At 33.5% G+C, this 14,926-nt stretch overlaps 1 protein-coding gene and 1 long non-coding RNA gene across 2 annotated transcripts; both read right to left on the reverse strand.

Moving 5' to 3' along the window:
- Positions 1-457: 457 nt before the first annotated feature.
- Positions 458-2,610, reverse strand: LOC122602634. The gene is made up of 2 exons (XR_006324345.1): positions 1,401-2,610; positions 458-745 (listed from the first exon to the last, which is right to left on the reverse strand). It is a non-coding gene; the product is annotated as an uncharacterized LOC122602634 (long non-coding RNA).
- A 1,701-nt stretch (positions 2,611-4,311) lies between these two features.
- On the reverse strand, positions 4,312-9,905 carry LOC122603048. The gene is made up of 7 exons (XM_043775662.1): positions 9,627-9,905; positions 7,675-7,761; positions 7,521-7,601; positions 7,237-7,371; positions 5,744-5,962; positions 5,200-5,292; positions 4,312-4,757 (listed from the first exon to the last, which is right to left on the reverse strand). Exons 1-7 carry the CDS (start codon positions 9,903-9,905, stop codon positions 4,596-4,598), a joined length of 1,056 nt encoding a protein of 351 aa, XP_043631597.1. The 3' UTR covers positions 4,312-4,595.
- Between the last annotated feature and the right edge of the window lie 5,021 nt (positions 9,906-14,926).

Genomic DNA, 14,926 nt, shown 5'->3' on the forward strand with positions numbered 1-14,926 from the left:
ACTGATAAACACACCTAAAGTTGAAGTATATAGTAACACACAGAACATGGTTTAAAAGATGTACCTGTAAGCACGAACAAAGATCTAACGCTGTAGTCAACCCATATCATCTTTCTTATGTCCTCCCACCTGTAAACTTGTGCCACAACCTCTTGATCAAAATGGGCGCGTTCAGCTAGTTAAGATGAACACTACATATTTGTATATAATGGTTCCATAGAGGGTGATTAGGTTAGATTCAGAAAGGGATTAAAACATGCAACTTTTTTATAAATGAATATGCATCCATGTCAAACGAGTCGGGTTGAAAAATTTTCTTTCGATTATTCCAATAAACTATGCACTAAACAACAACTCGAAAAGGGTAAGACACATTTGATTATATTCCGTTTATAAACACCTTAAAACTTAAAAGCCTTTATTCCCTTAATACCATCAAATGGCAATGGAGGCAGAATGAACTGAAGCACACTTTTATAAAAATAAAACATTCATATTACAGTAAAACTAAACAAATTCACTCTTAGTATACCAATTCTAGTCAGCCACTCAGCCTAAAGAAGTGAAAGCATTCAATGAGTTTATGTTTATCACTTCGACAAGTATGACCAGTTTACATATTGCAGCCCTCTTAAATGGAATAGATTTGCCGCTCTTAAACTTAATCTGAACATATTGCAGTCGTCTTAGTTGTAACTGTCTTGTATCCAAGCAAATTGCTGGATCTCTTTGTTTAACATACATTCTGCAGTTCAAAGATAAGGTTACATAGCTTGGCCCTATTAAGTATTGACCTCCTAAATACACAAGGTAGTCATAAAAATCCAACTACTAACATGAAATTAGCCAAATTAAAGTGACCCGTTTCAAAGGATTTGGGGAAATATACCAAATAAATTACATCGAGTATGCCCTACTGCAATCAAATAATAGGCTTAAAAATATTTAACAAAATATAAGAGAAAAGCGAAAATCAGATGGATCTTTAGAGACAAAAAATAAAAATCTAGACAAAAACAAAAAATTTCTTAGTTATGTATATTCTTACGGCAATTTATATGAGCACAGATGGGTCTTTAGAGACAAAAAAAACAAAAATCTAGAGGGTGCAGAGTATTCTTAGTGTAGCAACAAGTTTAGCAGTTGGTTCTCAAGCACCCAAACCATCACAGAACAACAATAAGAATAATATAAAATTGTCAGCCACGCTGCACAAATGATTCAGCTCGGTAGCCACTAATAGCACCTATAATCTTTTACTAAATAATAATAACCACAAGATGATGGCCAAAACCATACGCACACAAGTTGAACCTACTGTAATACGCTAATTGAACGGGATAAGTGACTGAGAAAAGTACTGTACATAGTATATATGAAGCTTGGTTTAAAAGATGTACCTGTAACGCTGTAAGTATGAAACAAAGATCTAACGAAGTACTCAACCCATACCAACTTTCTTATTTCCTCCCTCCAGTAGACTTGTGCCACAACCTCTTGATCAAAAAGAACGCGTTAAGGTAGTTAAGAGGGCCAACCTCTTGAGTTGGTAATCTATGGAGCCAAGTCGCGAAGTGTTAAGATTAAGTTTAAGAGGAGCAAAGTGTATTCCATCTAAGAGGGCAATCAGGATTAGTAGGGGAGGTGGAACCAATGAGGTTTTGGGTGTTGCTGTGAAAGGGGATTTCGGGTTTATTCATATCACACATGCTAGTTTGGCCACAAATATGACGACCTCCATAAATACCCTCAAGTTATTAGTTATAACGTTAGTGACAGATTATATATGAGAAAAAACTCATAACCCATGTTTTTCATGCCTACCAATCAGCTTGTAGTTCCAGTAGGATTTGCCTTTGATAGAAGGCCCTCATCAACTTGTTACCTTCTTAAATATGTCTATTCTTACGGAAATTTATATGAGCACAGATGGATCTTTATAGACAAAAAACAAAAAACAAGAGGGTGCAGAGTATTCCTAGTGTAGCAACAAGTTTAGCAGTTGGTTCTCAAGCACCCAAACCATCACAGATAACTATAAAATAAAATAAAATTAGCCAAATTAAAGAGTATGCCCTACTGCAATCAAATAATAGGCTTAGAAAGATTTAACAAAATATAAGAGAAAAAAGCGAAAGTACTAGTTCACCAAGTCAATGCCTCAATGGGGAAGGAAAGCCCATCCTAACATATCTTGAAACAAATGTCAGACATGGATCTCATGGATCTCAGGTTTAATTACGTCAATCCTATCATCAGCGACCCAATAATTAAACCTGTCTACAACCGCGTCCCCTGGCCAACCCCCAAATCGAATCGATCTATGAGGAACATTGCTACTTAACAGACTTCTCCAAGTCCCTCCCGAACTTACCGAAAATACCTCAACTTGGGTCCCAGTATTTCCGTCTTGTAAATTACTATCAAAGGTAAATTAATATCAACAGTTTTCCTAATGAAAGGATTCCAGATAACGACGGTATCCGGTTTGGACATCACGGCGAGTTTCTGGCCGTATTTGAAGATGTGAATTTTTTCGATGTCTATCCTCAAAGATATGTATTTTTGAGGATAATTTAAACTTTTTAATCACTTTTTTCCTTTATAAAAAACTAGCGACTAGCTAGAATTACAAAAACAGAAATAATAAAAAGTAAATGACATAAATCGTCCATGTGCTTTGCTCAAATAGTCACCTATGATCTCTGTGCTTCAATAACGTTATGGATCGTCATTTATAGGAGGATAAGCTTCACGTTTCATTCTTTGACTTGTTGACCGTCAACCCATCTCCGTTAACCGACTCACATGCCTCCCACGTGAAAGGGTATTTTATTCTTTTTATTCATAACTAAATGATCATCAATGATATTAATTCAACGATCCAAAAACCTAAACTTATCACCACCATTACAAGTTTTTTTCCATCTTCAATCTAAATCCTTGTAATTAAATAAATATCTCTTAGCTCTTATATATAGAAAAAACAAAAGCAAGTCTCACAAATCCAAACCAAACATATTCAATTTTGTTTGTTGCTTTTTTTCTCTGTCATGTTTTATATCTTTTTTTTTCTAACACTTACATATATAAGAGCATATAATAATAATAAATAAAATCCTTAATCCATTAAGGGGCGGAAGTTGTGTAGCGACTGTGGGGTGGCACGACAGTACTAATGGCAAGTGGCGGCAGTTTTGGTGGTGGTGTCGAGCTGTTTAAAAAGATGAAGAGAAGCGTTTATGGTTTTTGATAATGAAAGTGATAGATGTAAGAAGTGGTGGCATACTGGCATGGTGTCGTGGTAGTTTGGTGACATATATATCAAGATTTATAAAAAGATAAATCTATAAAAGTTTAGATGAAACCTGTTGTCTTAAAGTCCTATAAATCTCACAGGTCATTCTCTATAGTTCAACACTATCTCTTGACCGAATATCTCTTGTGATCTTATTCATAATATTCAACAGTCATGAACGAGTTCACTTATAATACCTTAAAAGAAAAGGTTCACTCACTGTGAAAACTGAAAACCAAGTGCTTAGGGCTCGTTTGATTGTTAGAAAATGTTTTTTAGTTTTTCATTTCTAATTTTCTAAAAAATGAAAAAAGTTTTTATTTCCTAGAAAACAAATAAAAATTTTGAAAATGCATTATAATTAGAAACTATAAAACATGTTAGAGATGCGAGGAGAGGGAGAGAAATGAAATGGAAAATGAAAAATGAATAACAAGAAAAAAGATGTTTTCAAGTTATCTATAGAAAACATTGTTTTTGTTTTCTTGGAACACATTCTTTGAATATTATGATTAGAATGTGTTTTCTGTTTTTCATGTTTTCTTGAAAAACAGGGGGTGTTTTCTGCAACCAAACGCGCCCTTAGTTCCTAGACATAAAGCCTATGAGTACGTCATTAATGATAGCTAAAGCTATTTTTGCTAAACATACCCAATGTGTTGAGACTTAGTTACCCATAGTATTTTTCTATCTTAACTTTTACCTTTCTATAGATCAATGTTTCAAAGACCATACGATAACAATACCAATCCCACCATAGACAGAGTACAGAGGACAGCAGGTAATTGTCCCCGAAGGTAAGAGACTTCTCCAAGGAAAACCTCTGGCAAAAATATTTAACGATTTTATCCGCAAGACTTTCAGCTCATTTGACATGTTTTCTTATAAGATAATCTTTTTTATTTACCCATTTCACCTTAATATATAATACACATCCACCTATTACCAGACTGACTAAAATATGCCATCGATATCTAAATCAGTAGTAACTAGAAAAAAAAAAGGGGGTCAAATGAGCAACCTTGAAAATATTGCTACCGAGGGGAAGAAATGAATCATCATTCAGAATACAAAAACTCAGATGGTTGCTAGAAAAATTATGAAGATCCTAAAATGACAATTTTTGAACACCAATAACCAAACTAATTCCTTCCGTTTTTCAGCATTTTCTAAAATACTGAAATCTGGATTAAAATTTCCAGTAACTTAAATGTCATATATTTAACATCAAAGGTTTGGACAAACAAGGAACGAGTATGGTGTTGTCATCATGATTGATACGGTCTATATATTTTTATCAGATGTTTTCAGCTGGAGGTAGCTCTTGACGCTTTGGTGGACTGCCCAAAACTCGTTCCATATCAAAACGAACTTCAATGTTACGTATACTGTATCCTACCACCATTAGCCAATAAAGTAGCTTGGCTAGTTCTGGGGCACTTGTTTCCGTCACACTAGTCTGCACAGTTACAGGAACATGATAATAAGAAAGAGCATGATGTGTAACTTATATAAACACTTTTATATCCATTTCTTTGGAATCGGTAGATTTCTTCATGTGAAAAATACACAAATCATAAGCTTTTATGTTTTATGTCTAACGGATCAAATGGTACACATGTGATCTGTTAGACAATGTTTTATGTCTAATGGATCAAGTGGCACCCATTTGACCTAAATCAAGCAATTGACCCATTTGTAGGTAATGGTTGAAATTGCCAACTCTGCTCGACAAACTGAGAGTGTTGAAATGAGTAGTGAATAAACAAAATTCAGATTATCTTCGTTTAAGACATCCACCAAATCAAAGTTACAAACTCCCGATTTTTCTTTTTACAGTCACTTCACGGGGCATACCTGAAAGCTTCAAGAGGTGACTAGGAAAATATCGGCAAACTAACCTTCATTTGTGTGGGATCCGAAACAGCCAAAAGACGTTTGATGAATGTATTCATTGCAACCACCACATCCTCTCCAGCACTACTCGTCAAATCCTGCATTTAAGTAGACAGATAAAAAGTATTCAGTATAGATACATCGAGTAGCAAGTCTACATGCCCAAATTGTGGCTTTAACGCATAAAAACCTCCCAAAAGTTTTAAGAAACTTGATTATTATTGTAAGAGTATAGATCTTGTTACTGCATTTGACACTAAATATTTGTCCGGTAAATATGGATTTAAAACAAAAAGGTGTTTTGGTTCAATTGTATACGACCCAATACAAAGGAAAACACATTTGGAACCTATTATCCAAGTATCGCAACATGCCACCTTAAATTATCTTGATGATATAATAGTTGCAAGATGAAAATTACAATAGTTGAATTTGGAAAAGAGAATATAGATAACAAGTCAAAGTACTGACACAAGTTTCTCAATCATAAGTTATTCTGAAGCCATTCTACTTGGTGGATGTGAAACTAGGACATTATGATCTACTAACCTTCAGATTTTGGGGCTCAAGAGACTTGAGATAGTCCAACAATTCATTTGATCCATTGGCAGATATTCTTTCTACTTGACGATTAAGTTCCTCAACTTCTGCTTCAAGCAACTCAATGTACTTGATTGCATCTATTTTCTCAGGACCGGAAACATTATTCCATCTGATAACTTCCCCTGTAACCTTTTTCTGTGTACCTGGCGCAAAATCTGGTGTATCCTGTAAATTGTAAGGGTGTAGCTTAATATTGATACTACCAAAACCAATTTGGCCTAGCAAGTGTGACCCATCAACCAAAAGGTTGTAGTTCAAGCCTCATTTGAGACAACTAGTGTAAATGATAGGTAGTTAGTAGTGCAAGTCTTCACCTTTTCAAAATAATTAGAAAAAAATCTCTACAACATTTTAAAGCGTATGAGTCTTAACTTTTGAATATGTTAAGTGCTTTACTGCTATGCCCTCCCTAACATATGGAAATAATTTTAGTAAGATATTGTCATCTTAAAATATTCCACCAACAAATAAAAAACACAACTTATATATTCGTGTTTTAGATAATGCAAAGCAGGTAGTTGGCGAAGCCGGCAGCCAGCCACCATCACCCCTAACTGCATACTAACCAAAGTTTATGAATTTTAATTTTAAATTTGATTTACATCAGAATTCAAAAAAAATTCAGAAATCATCAACCACTGTGCATTGCGTGGGTAATATTATAGTAAACGATTGGAAGATTTACATATATCCCCAACTTATGGGACATAATGACATATTTCCCCAAAGTGCAAGATTTCTATGCACAAATACAATACTCCTAAAGCATGCTTTGTGGATATATGTACCCATAAATTGGATATACATAGAAATCAGTTTTAATACAGATAAAAACCTTTCAACTTTTACAAAGTCGTTATCCATTTCAGTTGATACCAGTAAAGAGAAAGTGAACCATCTTTTAGCACAAACAGAGTAATGGGTCCACATTTTTGGAGGAAATATCATTGGAAAAGGTGAAGTCAGATGTGCAATATTGCATTTCCCTTTTATGGACTTATGGCATAATAAACCAAAGTTGGCCATGCTGGCCCAATAGCTAATGTTTGTTGTTTCAGAAATTTAGGCTATATTGTTCTATTTCGAGAAAGTATAACCAAAAATAGTTACTCATACAAAAAAACAAGTCAAATGGGTTTGGAATCGCCTGAAGTGTTTTTTCTTAAACACAAAACATCCTAAATCATTTTATACCAGAAATCATATTACTGGTGAAATAATATAACTTTGTGATCATATTTGACATACCATTACTTATACAGATCAAAAAATTTGGGGGAAAAGTGTTTTGGGTCAATCCAAGCTGATCTGTTTCAACCAGAACTAAACGTTGCCCATTTTGCATAAACCTGTTTAATCCAATACCCACCCCGCACCAAGAATATTTCCCCGCAATTGCATGACAATACAAAAAAAAAAGCCAAAAGTTGAAGAAGTGCCTTTGTCTCCTGTGACGTATCAGGTAGGGCAACTTGCTCCAAGCTTTGTTGCAATTCCAGCCGATACTGTGCATTTCTGAACATATACCCAGTCATCAAAACACTGTACATGAGCTGTGCAAGATTCTCAGCAACCTGATTGCATGCCACAAGATTTAAACATAGAACATCGAGTGTAAGATTTTGGTACTTGAATTGTTAAACCAGATTCTTTGCTTTTTATCAAGCAATCTATGTAACAAAAGGTTTTCACCTTCACTTAAAGGTATACGTTGTATACTTACAGTAGTAACTGTTACGGCAAAAAACTGAGGGGGTAGCGTTCCAATCATGTTTGTTACCGTTTGGCGCATGGCATCTACAACCTAACAGTAATAAAACTAAGAGATTGTTCATTTACAAAACACAGATGGAAGCAAAATAGGGAAAATATATTACCTGCTGAGGAGCTCTTTTAACAAACAACTCCATAAATTCTGGCTTCACATTTTTCACATACTCAAGTAGAATATCCCTCCGGCTTGTCTTTTCATAAATTGTCAAGAAAATCCATATTTTCCATCAGTATCAGGCATCTAAAACAACTTATCAAGTAAATAAATTTTCCTAAAAATTAAACTAGAAGCAATCATGGTCCAGCTAAGTGATGAATCAGAATGTTCGACTCAAACCACAGGAAATCAAAATGGAGATAGACCCTTCACGAAATGATATCTTTGGGCATTATATATCTTGACTCTTGGTCAACGTTTCTAGCTTCCAGAGACATTTTATTCTCTTTGGCTGACTTGAAGCGGAGAAGTTTAGAAAGACACCATGATTATTTTTCATTTTCTCCAATGGATTGAATGTACGTACATGGTACCAGTTCCAGTTACTAGTTACCAGTTACCCAAGATTTACAACTATTTAACTGTCTGAGATATTGGTCTTTAAGTCAAAAAACTACTCAACATAATTTATACGCGTTCAACTGGTAGTAGTTTAGTTAGAAGACTCAGTATCCACATCAATCAATTAAAAAGTTGCAGGTTGTTAAGGGAGCCGAGTGTTCGAGATGAAAGATATTATTATAATACTACTCAATCAAAGAAGTATAAAACAAGTAACAAGATTAATCATGCCACCCTGTTTTAGTCTCTACATTATCTGTTGTCCCATAGCTAAGTAAAAATTGTGGGTGTGTACCTAAAAGCATGTCATCATAGTGTATTCCTAAAAACAGTTCCTCATACATTACAAGACTGTATGGTATCGGCAATTATCTAAATGATTAAAGAGGCTCTTTCTGAGAAACAAAGCAAGATGATCGGCCCAATATGGCCAATTCATACTAAAAATATGTTAAGTTACCTACTTGCAAGTCTTATCAATAATGCGAACTTCTCACAACCTCCATAAATCCCACCCCCAAATTAGTTGCTTGAAAGCATAAAGAGAAATGACAGTGTCCACCTGATGTGTCAAGCATTTATCACATTTAAGTTTTGACTAGCTTAGTAAATATCTTCACATGCTCATTCTACCACAAACTAACAATTATTAAATGAATCCATGTGACTAATAAGTTCAAATGGCCCTTGTTTCAATTCAAAGTATCTTTCAAAATCTGGTAGTAATCGTCATACCCTTTTCACAATTTCCTGTTCTTATAACTTACGTAATTTCCGAATCTTATGCACGCCTTTAATCTTATATCTATAACGAATTTTGGAATCATTTCTGGACAAAAACTGGATAGTTTCTATAAATAACTTAAGTCTGAACAAGTTGAGGATATTTTGAACAAACAAATGGACTTACTTTCATTACCCAAAATCTGGTGGTGAACTAACAGCCTTTCCACTATACCTTTTTCTCTAAAAATCTACATACTTTCCAAGTCCTACGTGCCAACTTGATCTCATTCTGTAATAAACTTTTGCTATCATTACTGAAAGAAGAGTTGGGTACTTCCTATAAGTAATTTTATGTCTGCACAATCTGAAAAACTTTGTATGTTCAAATGCACATCCTTTCCTATAACTTTTCCTTCCTTAACTAAAATAAATTAGTAACCTTCATTGCGTCGCCACTATAACATGAATCATATACCTGTACTCGGCTCACTCTATACTAAGCTTTCTATACTAATAGAAATCTTATATTTCTACACAAACTAGAATAACTTAAAGTTCAAACAGACTTCCCTACACCGATAACGAACCTACTTGTCTTTTCACAATATATATCTTTTTATATTCTCCACACTTATTGTTACCAGGCAGCTAATCGAATAACGAACTTGAACTCGAAAAGCAAATAAATCAGTAACTAATGACAAATAACTAAAGTACTAAACAGTAAATTTCCAAAAAAAGAAAGAAACTAATTACAGTTTAATTAATTACCGCAGAACCGTTAGGTTGTTGTTGTTGTTGAGAACCATTAGTTTGAGAAAATTCATTTTGTTGAGATTCTGCTCGCAGTCTCAGTCTTAATCTCCCTCTATTGTTAGTGTTAAACGTTCGGTTTTTCGCAACGTAAAGCGACGTCGACGACGAAGAAGATGACGAAGAACATGACCTCGCCGCCGCCGGCAGCAGCAGCTGAGAATGATGATGATGATTACTTTGACATGATGACGATGAATGTGAAAATGGGGCTTTTAGTGTTAATAAATAAGGCATTTTTTTTTTCTTCAGAAATTAGTTGGTTGTTAATGATGATTTTGAGTTGAATTTGAAGAGAATGGAGTTCAGAATTGATATTGATAACCCCCAAAATGAGAGAAAGAATGGGGGTTTTTGGATTAGGTGTGGAGGTGAAGTTTGTTTATTTTCTTTTTTCTTTTTTATCCATTCAAAAAAACGTGTCAAATACACCAAGTTATGGTTTTTGAAAGGGCAAATTACATAAAAGGGTATTCTTCAATCAAGGTATTCTTCTTTTTGTTTTCTACTTTAAGGACTTGACTTCAGTTTCTTTTCTTAAAAAAAGATTTTTACAAGTTCTTCCTGTCATATAAACTTAGTTAGCAGGTTAACTCTATATCTCACTAAAAATTTGTGTTAATCAATCTCAACCCATTTGGTGATTTATAGTTCAAGAAACCCCCAAATCTATTACAAACCATAAATTTCTGGTCTTTAACAGAATCTTTGAACCCATTTAAACTCAATTCTAATTCCAGCTCGTATTACAATCAAATAATCCTTCCCGCTGACAATACATTAGTACATTACCAACTTTTTATCTCATGGTATGATAAACAATCACAACACACCAACAAGATCAGATTGAACCCTAATATATTTCTTGATTTTAAATCTGCGAAGATGAGGATAATGATAAAGAGGGCGTGTGGAGGAACACAACAGGTAAGGCGGCGGCGGCGGACATGGTGAACGAAAGTGGTGGCTGTGGTGACCTGAAGTGGCATCCAACCGAGATGTTCAATTTTATGATGTTGGTTTTGAACAAATTTTTTATATGGGTTTTACTTTCTTGCTACTATTATTAATTACATTTGCTCTTTGACCTTTGTTATTGTTATTGTTTCGATAATTTTTCAAGAGTAGATTAAATTTGCTGTTGTTGCTTTTATTGATTTACAATCTTGTAAACAATTCTTATATAACACTAAGCGGAAAAAAATTGACAACTTACATATTGTAGACCTGTTACCGGTTTAACAGGTAAAGAAGTCCCTTTTCAACAAAAGAAAAATAAGTAGTTGCCTTAAATTGTAAAATGTAAACAAGAATACCTTGATTAAAAATTGGTATAAAGTTAAATACCTTTTTATCTCATTTGTCCTTTTTGAAAAGGAAGTAATCTTCTTTGTCATAACTTTCATGGGTTGTATTTCTATAACAAGCACTAAGTATAAGATTTTGACTTTTGGATTAAAGTTAAAATGATACACGATAATTTTACTGATACACGATGATTTTTAATGAATATAAACATGTTATTTTATTTTAATACGTGTTTTATTTTACCTAAAACCTAACTTTGATAACATGTTTTACTAAATTATAGAGACATAGAGTGTCCTTTAAAAGTACATTGTGTGATAATCTATATTACTAGGTTTTAGGTAAAATAAAACAAATATTAAATTAAAACAAATTAAACAACCGGTTTTTCTTGAGTGGAGATCACCGTGCATCATGAAAATCACCATGCATCAATTGTTTCGTGAATCTTAGTGCATCAATTTAACCATGATTTAAGGATCAAGATTTTGTCTTATTTGTTTTACTTTAATACTTCTTTTACAATACCCAACCTCATATTACTATATGATTACACATCCTTGTTACGAAATGATTATTTTATTTTTAACAAATTAATTTACACTATCAGTCTTTTATTTTTTTTTTATACATCTGACATCTCCACTACATTGTTGGATCAATTATAGTTATATTAATTACTGTCACCACTTGTTGCCGTCACCATCACCACCCGCCGCCATCACCACCACATCATTGTTAAATTGCGCGGGTATCATTTTATCTTGTAAAATGTTTCTACCATCAACTTTACATTCGTTACATTTACATCAACTTATATCACTCGCCACCACCAATAGTCGCCGCAATTTTCATCCGTAGCCTACACCACCAGAGCTGTAGTTTTGAAATGATTGAGAATTTTAACTTTGTATTTTCAGTGTATGAACTAAATATTTTTTCCCGATAAACTAAAAATACCTATAGTTGTTTATTATGTGGTAGTATTTCTTTTTGCAGACTATGTATATAGATGATTTAATGACCATTGTGTTATTCAATTGTACAATAAGTAGTACAACCTAAAAAAACTATAGTTGCTAGAGTTGATAGTCGGTAGTAATGTGAGTTCTTTGCGTATGTGTTGAAGTTTAGCGTTCGGGTAGATTTCGGTGCTTGTGTTGAAGTCTAGAGTTCTTTGCACAAGTTCGTTCTTGCTATATACTCGTTAACACCTTAAGATTTTTTTAGATAAGTAAATTAATCCCTTTTTGTAGTTTAAATATTAAAATAATTTCCTAATGATTTGTTTTTAAATACGGGGTTAATTTAATTTGAAGTTTAGTGGATAGTGGGTATTATACCAATTTTAAATTAAAAAGGGTGCGGCATCAAGTAAGAGGATGTCAGCCAACTCCCTCCTTTTTGTGAGTCATATTTTCACTCCAACTTACCAAGAACTCTTTCCTTCTTCTCGATCCCTTTCTTGAAAAGTGAAATTCTAGTTCTCATCTAAATCAAATAATGTTTCTATTGATAATAATACGAGTAATAATAATAATCATTCAAGTTATTCGCAATTGAATTTGAGGATTTAAGTGTTGTGAGGGTGTGAAGTGTCGACACACACAAGGAATAAAGGAAAGAAAGAATTGAGTTTGGGATTGCATGTCATCATCTAGTTGATTTCCATATTAAGTTAAAGGTACTTTTAGTTATTTTAATTGTTTTAATTAGGGTTCTTAGAAACCCAAATTGGGGATTTTGATTTGGATGGGTATTTTGTTAGTTAAGCCCTAATATTTTGGTCAATTGAAGATCATGCAATGCTATTATTGTTTTTAACCATTTCAATTTTGATAGCTTTGTTATTGGGATGGATTGTGATGAAAATATTATTGATGATCATTTAGTCAAGGAAAGAAAATGATGATTTGTTATTGTTTCCCTAAAATTACTTAAATTATTGATATATGATTATAGTGTTGCATCAATGTTTTGACTAGAATTGTTGGTGACCATTATGGTAAAAATGAAGATTTGGTAATTTAGAGTAATGAGATGGCATGGCCACATTATGGTGGATAAAGTGAGCTTTTTAGTAAAATGATAGATAGTTTGAGAATAATGATTATGAAAAAATGGAATTTGGTAAAATGAGATTTGAAAATGAGCCAACTCAAAAATAATATGAGTTTAAATGGGTTAATATTGCTAGTGAATTATTTGTATTTGGCCATGGTTAAATAGCCTTGAATGTGATGGATGACCTTATATGTGTTTTGAATTTGATTTGCTAGATTGGAAGCTTGTAATTTGTGTTCTTGCGGTCATCACGGATTTGGTTGTCGTGAATGAAGTGAGTACTCTTGCATATGACTATATGTACATCGGATCGATTACCATATGATGGTGGATTCCGTGTATAGTAATAAATTTGACGTTAGGGCCTAATTTGAGGTCGGGGCCTAAGAACCCCATAGTTGAATTGAGATGAGGCATGAGATATTGAGATAAGGCCTAAGAACCTTTGAGGCCTAAGAACCTCTTGAGTATATTGTTTAGCGTATATGGATCCATGTATCTTTCGCAAAGGTGAGTATGCAAGTGATGATATGACGATGCCATTGACTACATATCATAGTCCTATGTGTTTTTGCTCTCCTTCGTGTGTATAAGCGTATGCAAAGGTATTCACTAAGCTTTGCATACTCTTTAGTTGTTACACTTTTTATAGGTTGTCCCGGAAATGGAAACAAGATTTAATGCTTTGAGGAATATAGATGATTTTTAGGAATATGGATGATTTAGTTGTTAACTTATTTTGAAGTTTGTCAAATTGGTTTAAGGTGTGAAAATGATTGGAGAAATATTGCAAGCTGAGTCAAGTGTCAAAACTGGTCATTTTATTGTCCAGCCAAATATATGGCACGTACAGAAAAAAGGTATGTGACACATTTTAGGTTCTGTCCGGATTTAGGTCATTGGTATGGCACATACACTATGGATGTGACACGTTGAAAGCTGAAAGTCATTGCATGTGACACATATATGCTTCTGTTTTGATTTTACTAAAAAATGTGGCACTTGCATAAAAGTTTGTGGCACACCTGGGCAAGTAAAAAAAAATCTCTTATTTCTGGGTCGAGTCTTTTCAGTGGTGAAAAAGGGAATGCTAGCCAAGTGTAGGTGAATTATAAGTTAATATCAAGTAAATTTAAAATTATAATGTACAAGTTCAAATTTGGGGATAATCGTTACCAATATATTTATTGTTGTATCCTTTTAAAAAACTTCCATCAAAAGCTAAACACTTCATGAACCCACGCTTTATATTTTATCAGGAAAGTGTTGTTGAGTAGATAACTTGATTAGGAATTAATTCATTTTAATTTTTAGGTTGGTTCATTTTAGGTCTTGGGTTACGATTTAACCAATTAACCTAATAACATTAGTGGTTTTGGGGTGAGTGGGATGAGTTGTACATCCCTTCCTAGTATGATCAAAAAAAGAAAAGAAAAACATAATAGACACTATCAATATAAGAAGTCAGAAACCTCACAACGAACATGAGCCACAAAATGGAGGATGTGGAACACGAATTGGTGCTGCATCATCTTCTTGATGTGCACCAACCCTACTTATAGTGTATGCTCACAGTATAATGATAAAAATATCGATGGAAAATAATTTTTTAAGAATATTTAACACAATAACAAATTTGTATTCAAATTAAAAATAAAATCAATTTAATTGCTAATATAATCAACTCAATTAATGCATCTCTTATATGAAGTCATCTCAGTTGAAAAGTGAATAAAAGTCTCGATTTGGTATTAATCTCTATCTCTATTACATTATAAAATATTTGTTTTCCTCTAATTTTTTCATTTTCAACTAAGTAGTTGATAACCACAAAATATGGATAGAGATCATCTAAAGTTGATTTAACTTTATAGGTAAAGTTGGAT

This window comes from Erigeron canadensis, chromosome 6, assembly GCF_010389155.1.
Source record: "Erigeron canadensis isolate Cc75 chromosome 6, C_canadensis_v1, whole genome shotgun sequence".
Classification (NCBI taxonomy): Eukaryota; Viridiplantae; Streptophyta; class Magnoliopsida; order Asterales; family Asteraceae; genus Erigeron; species Erigeron canadensis.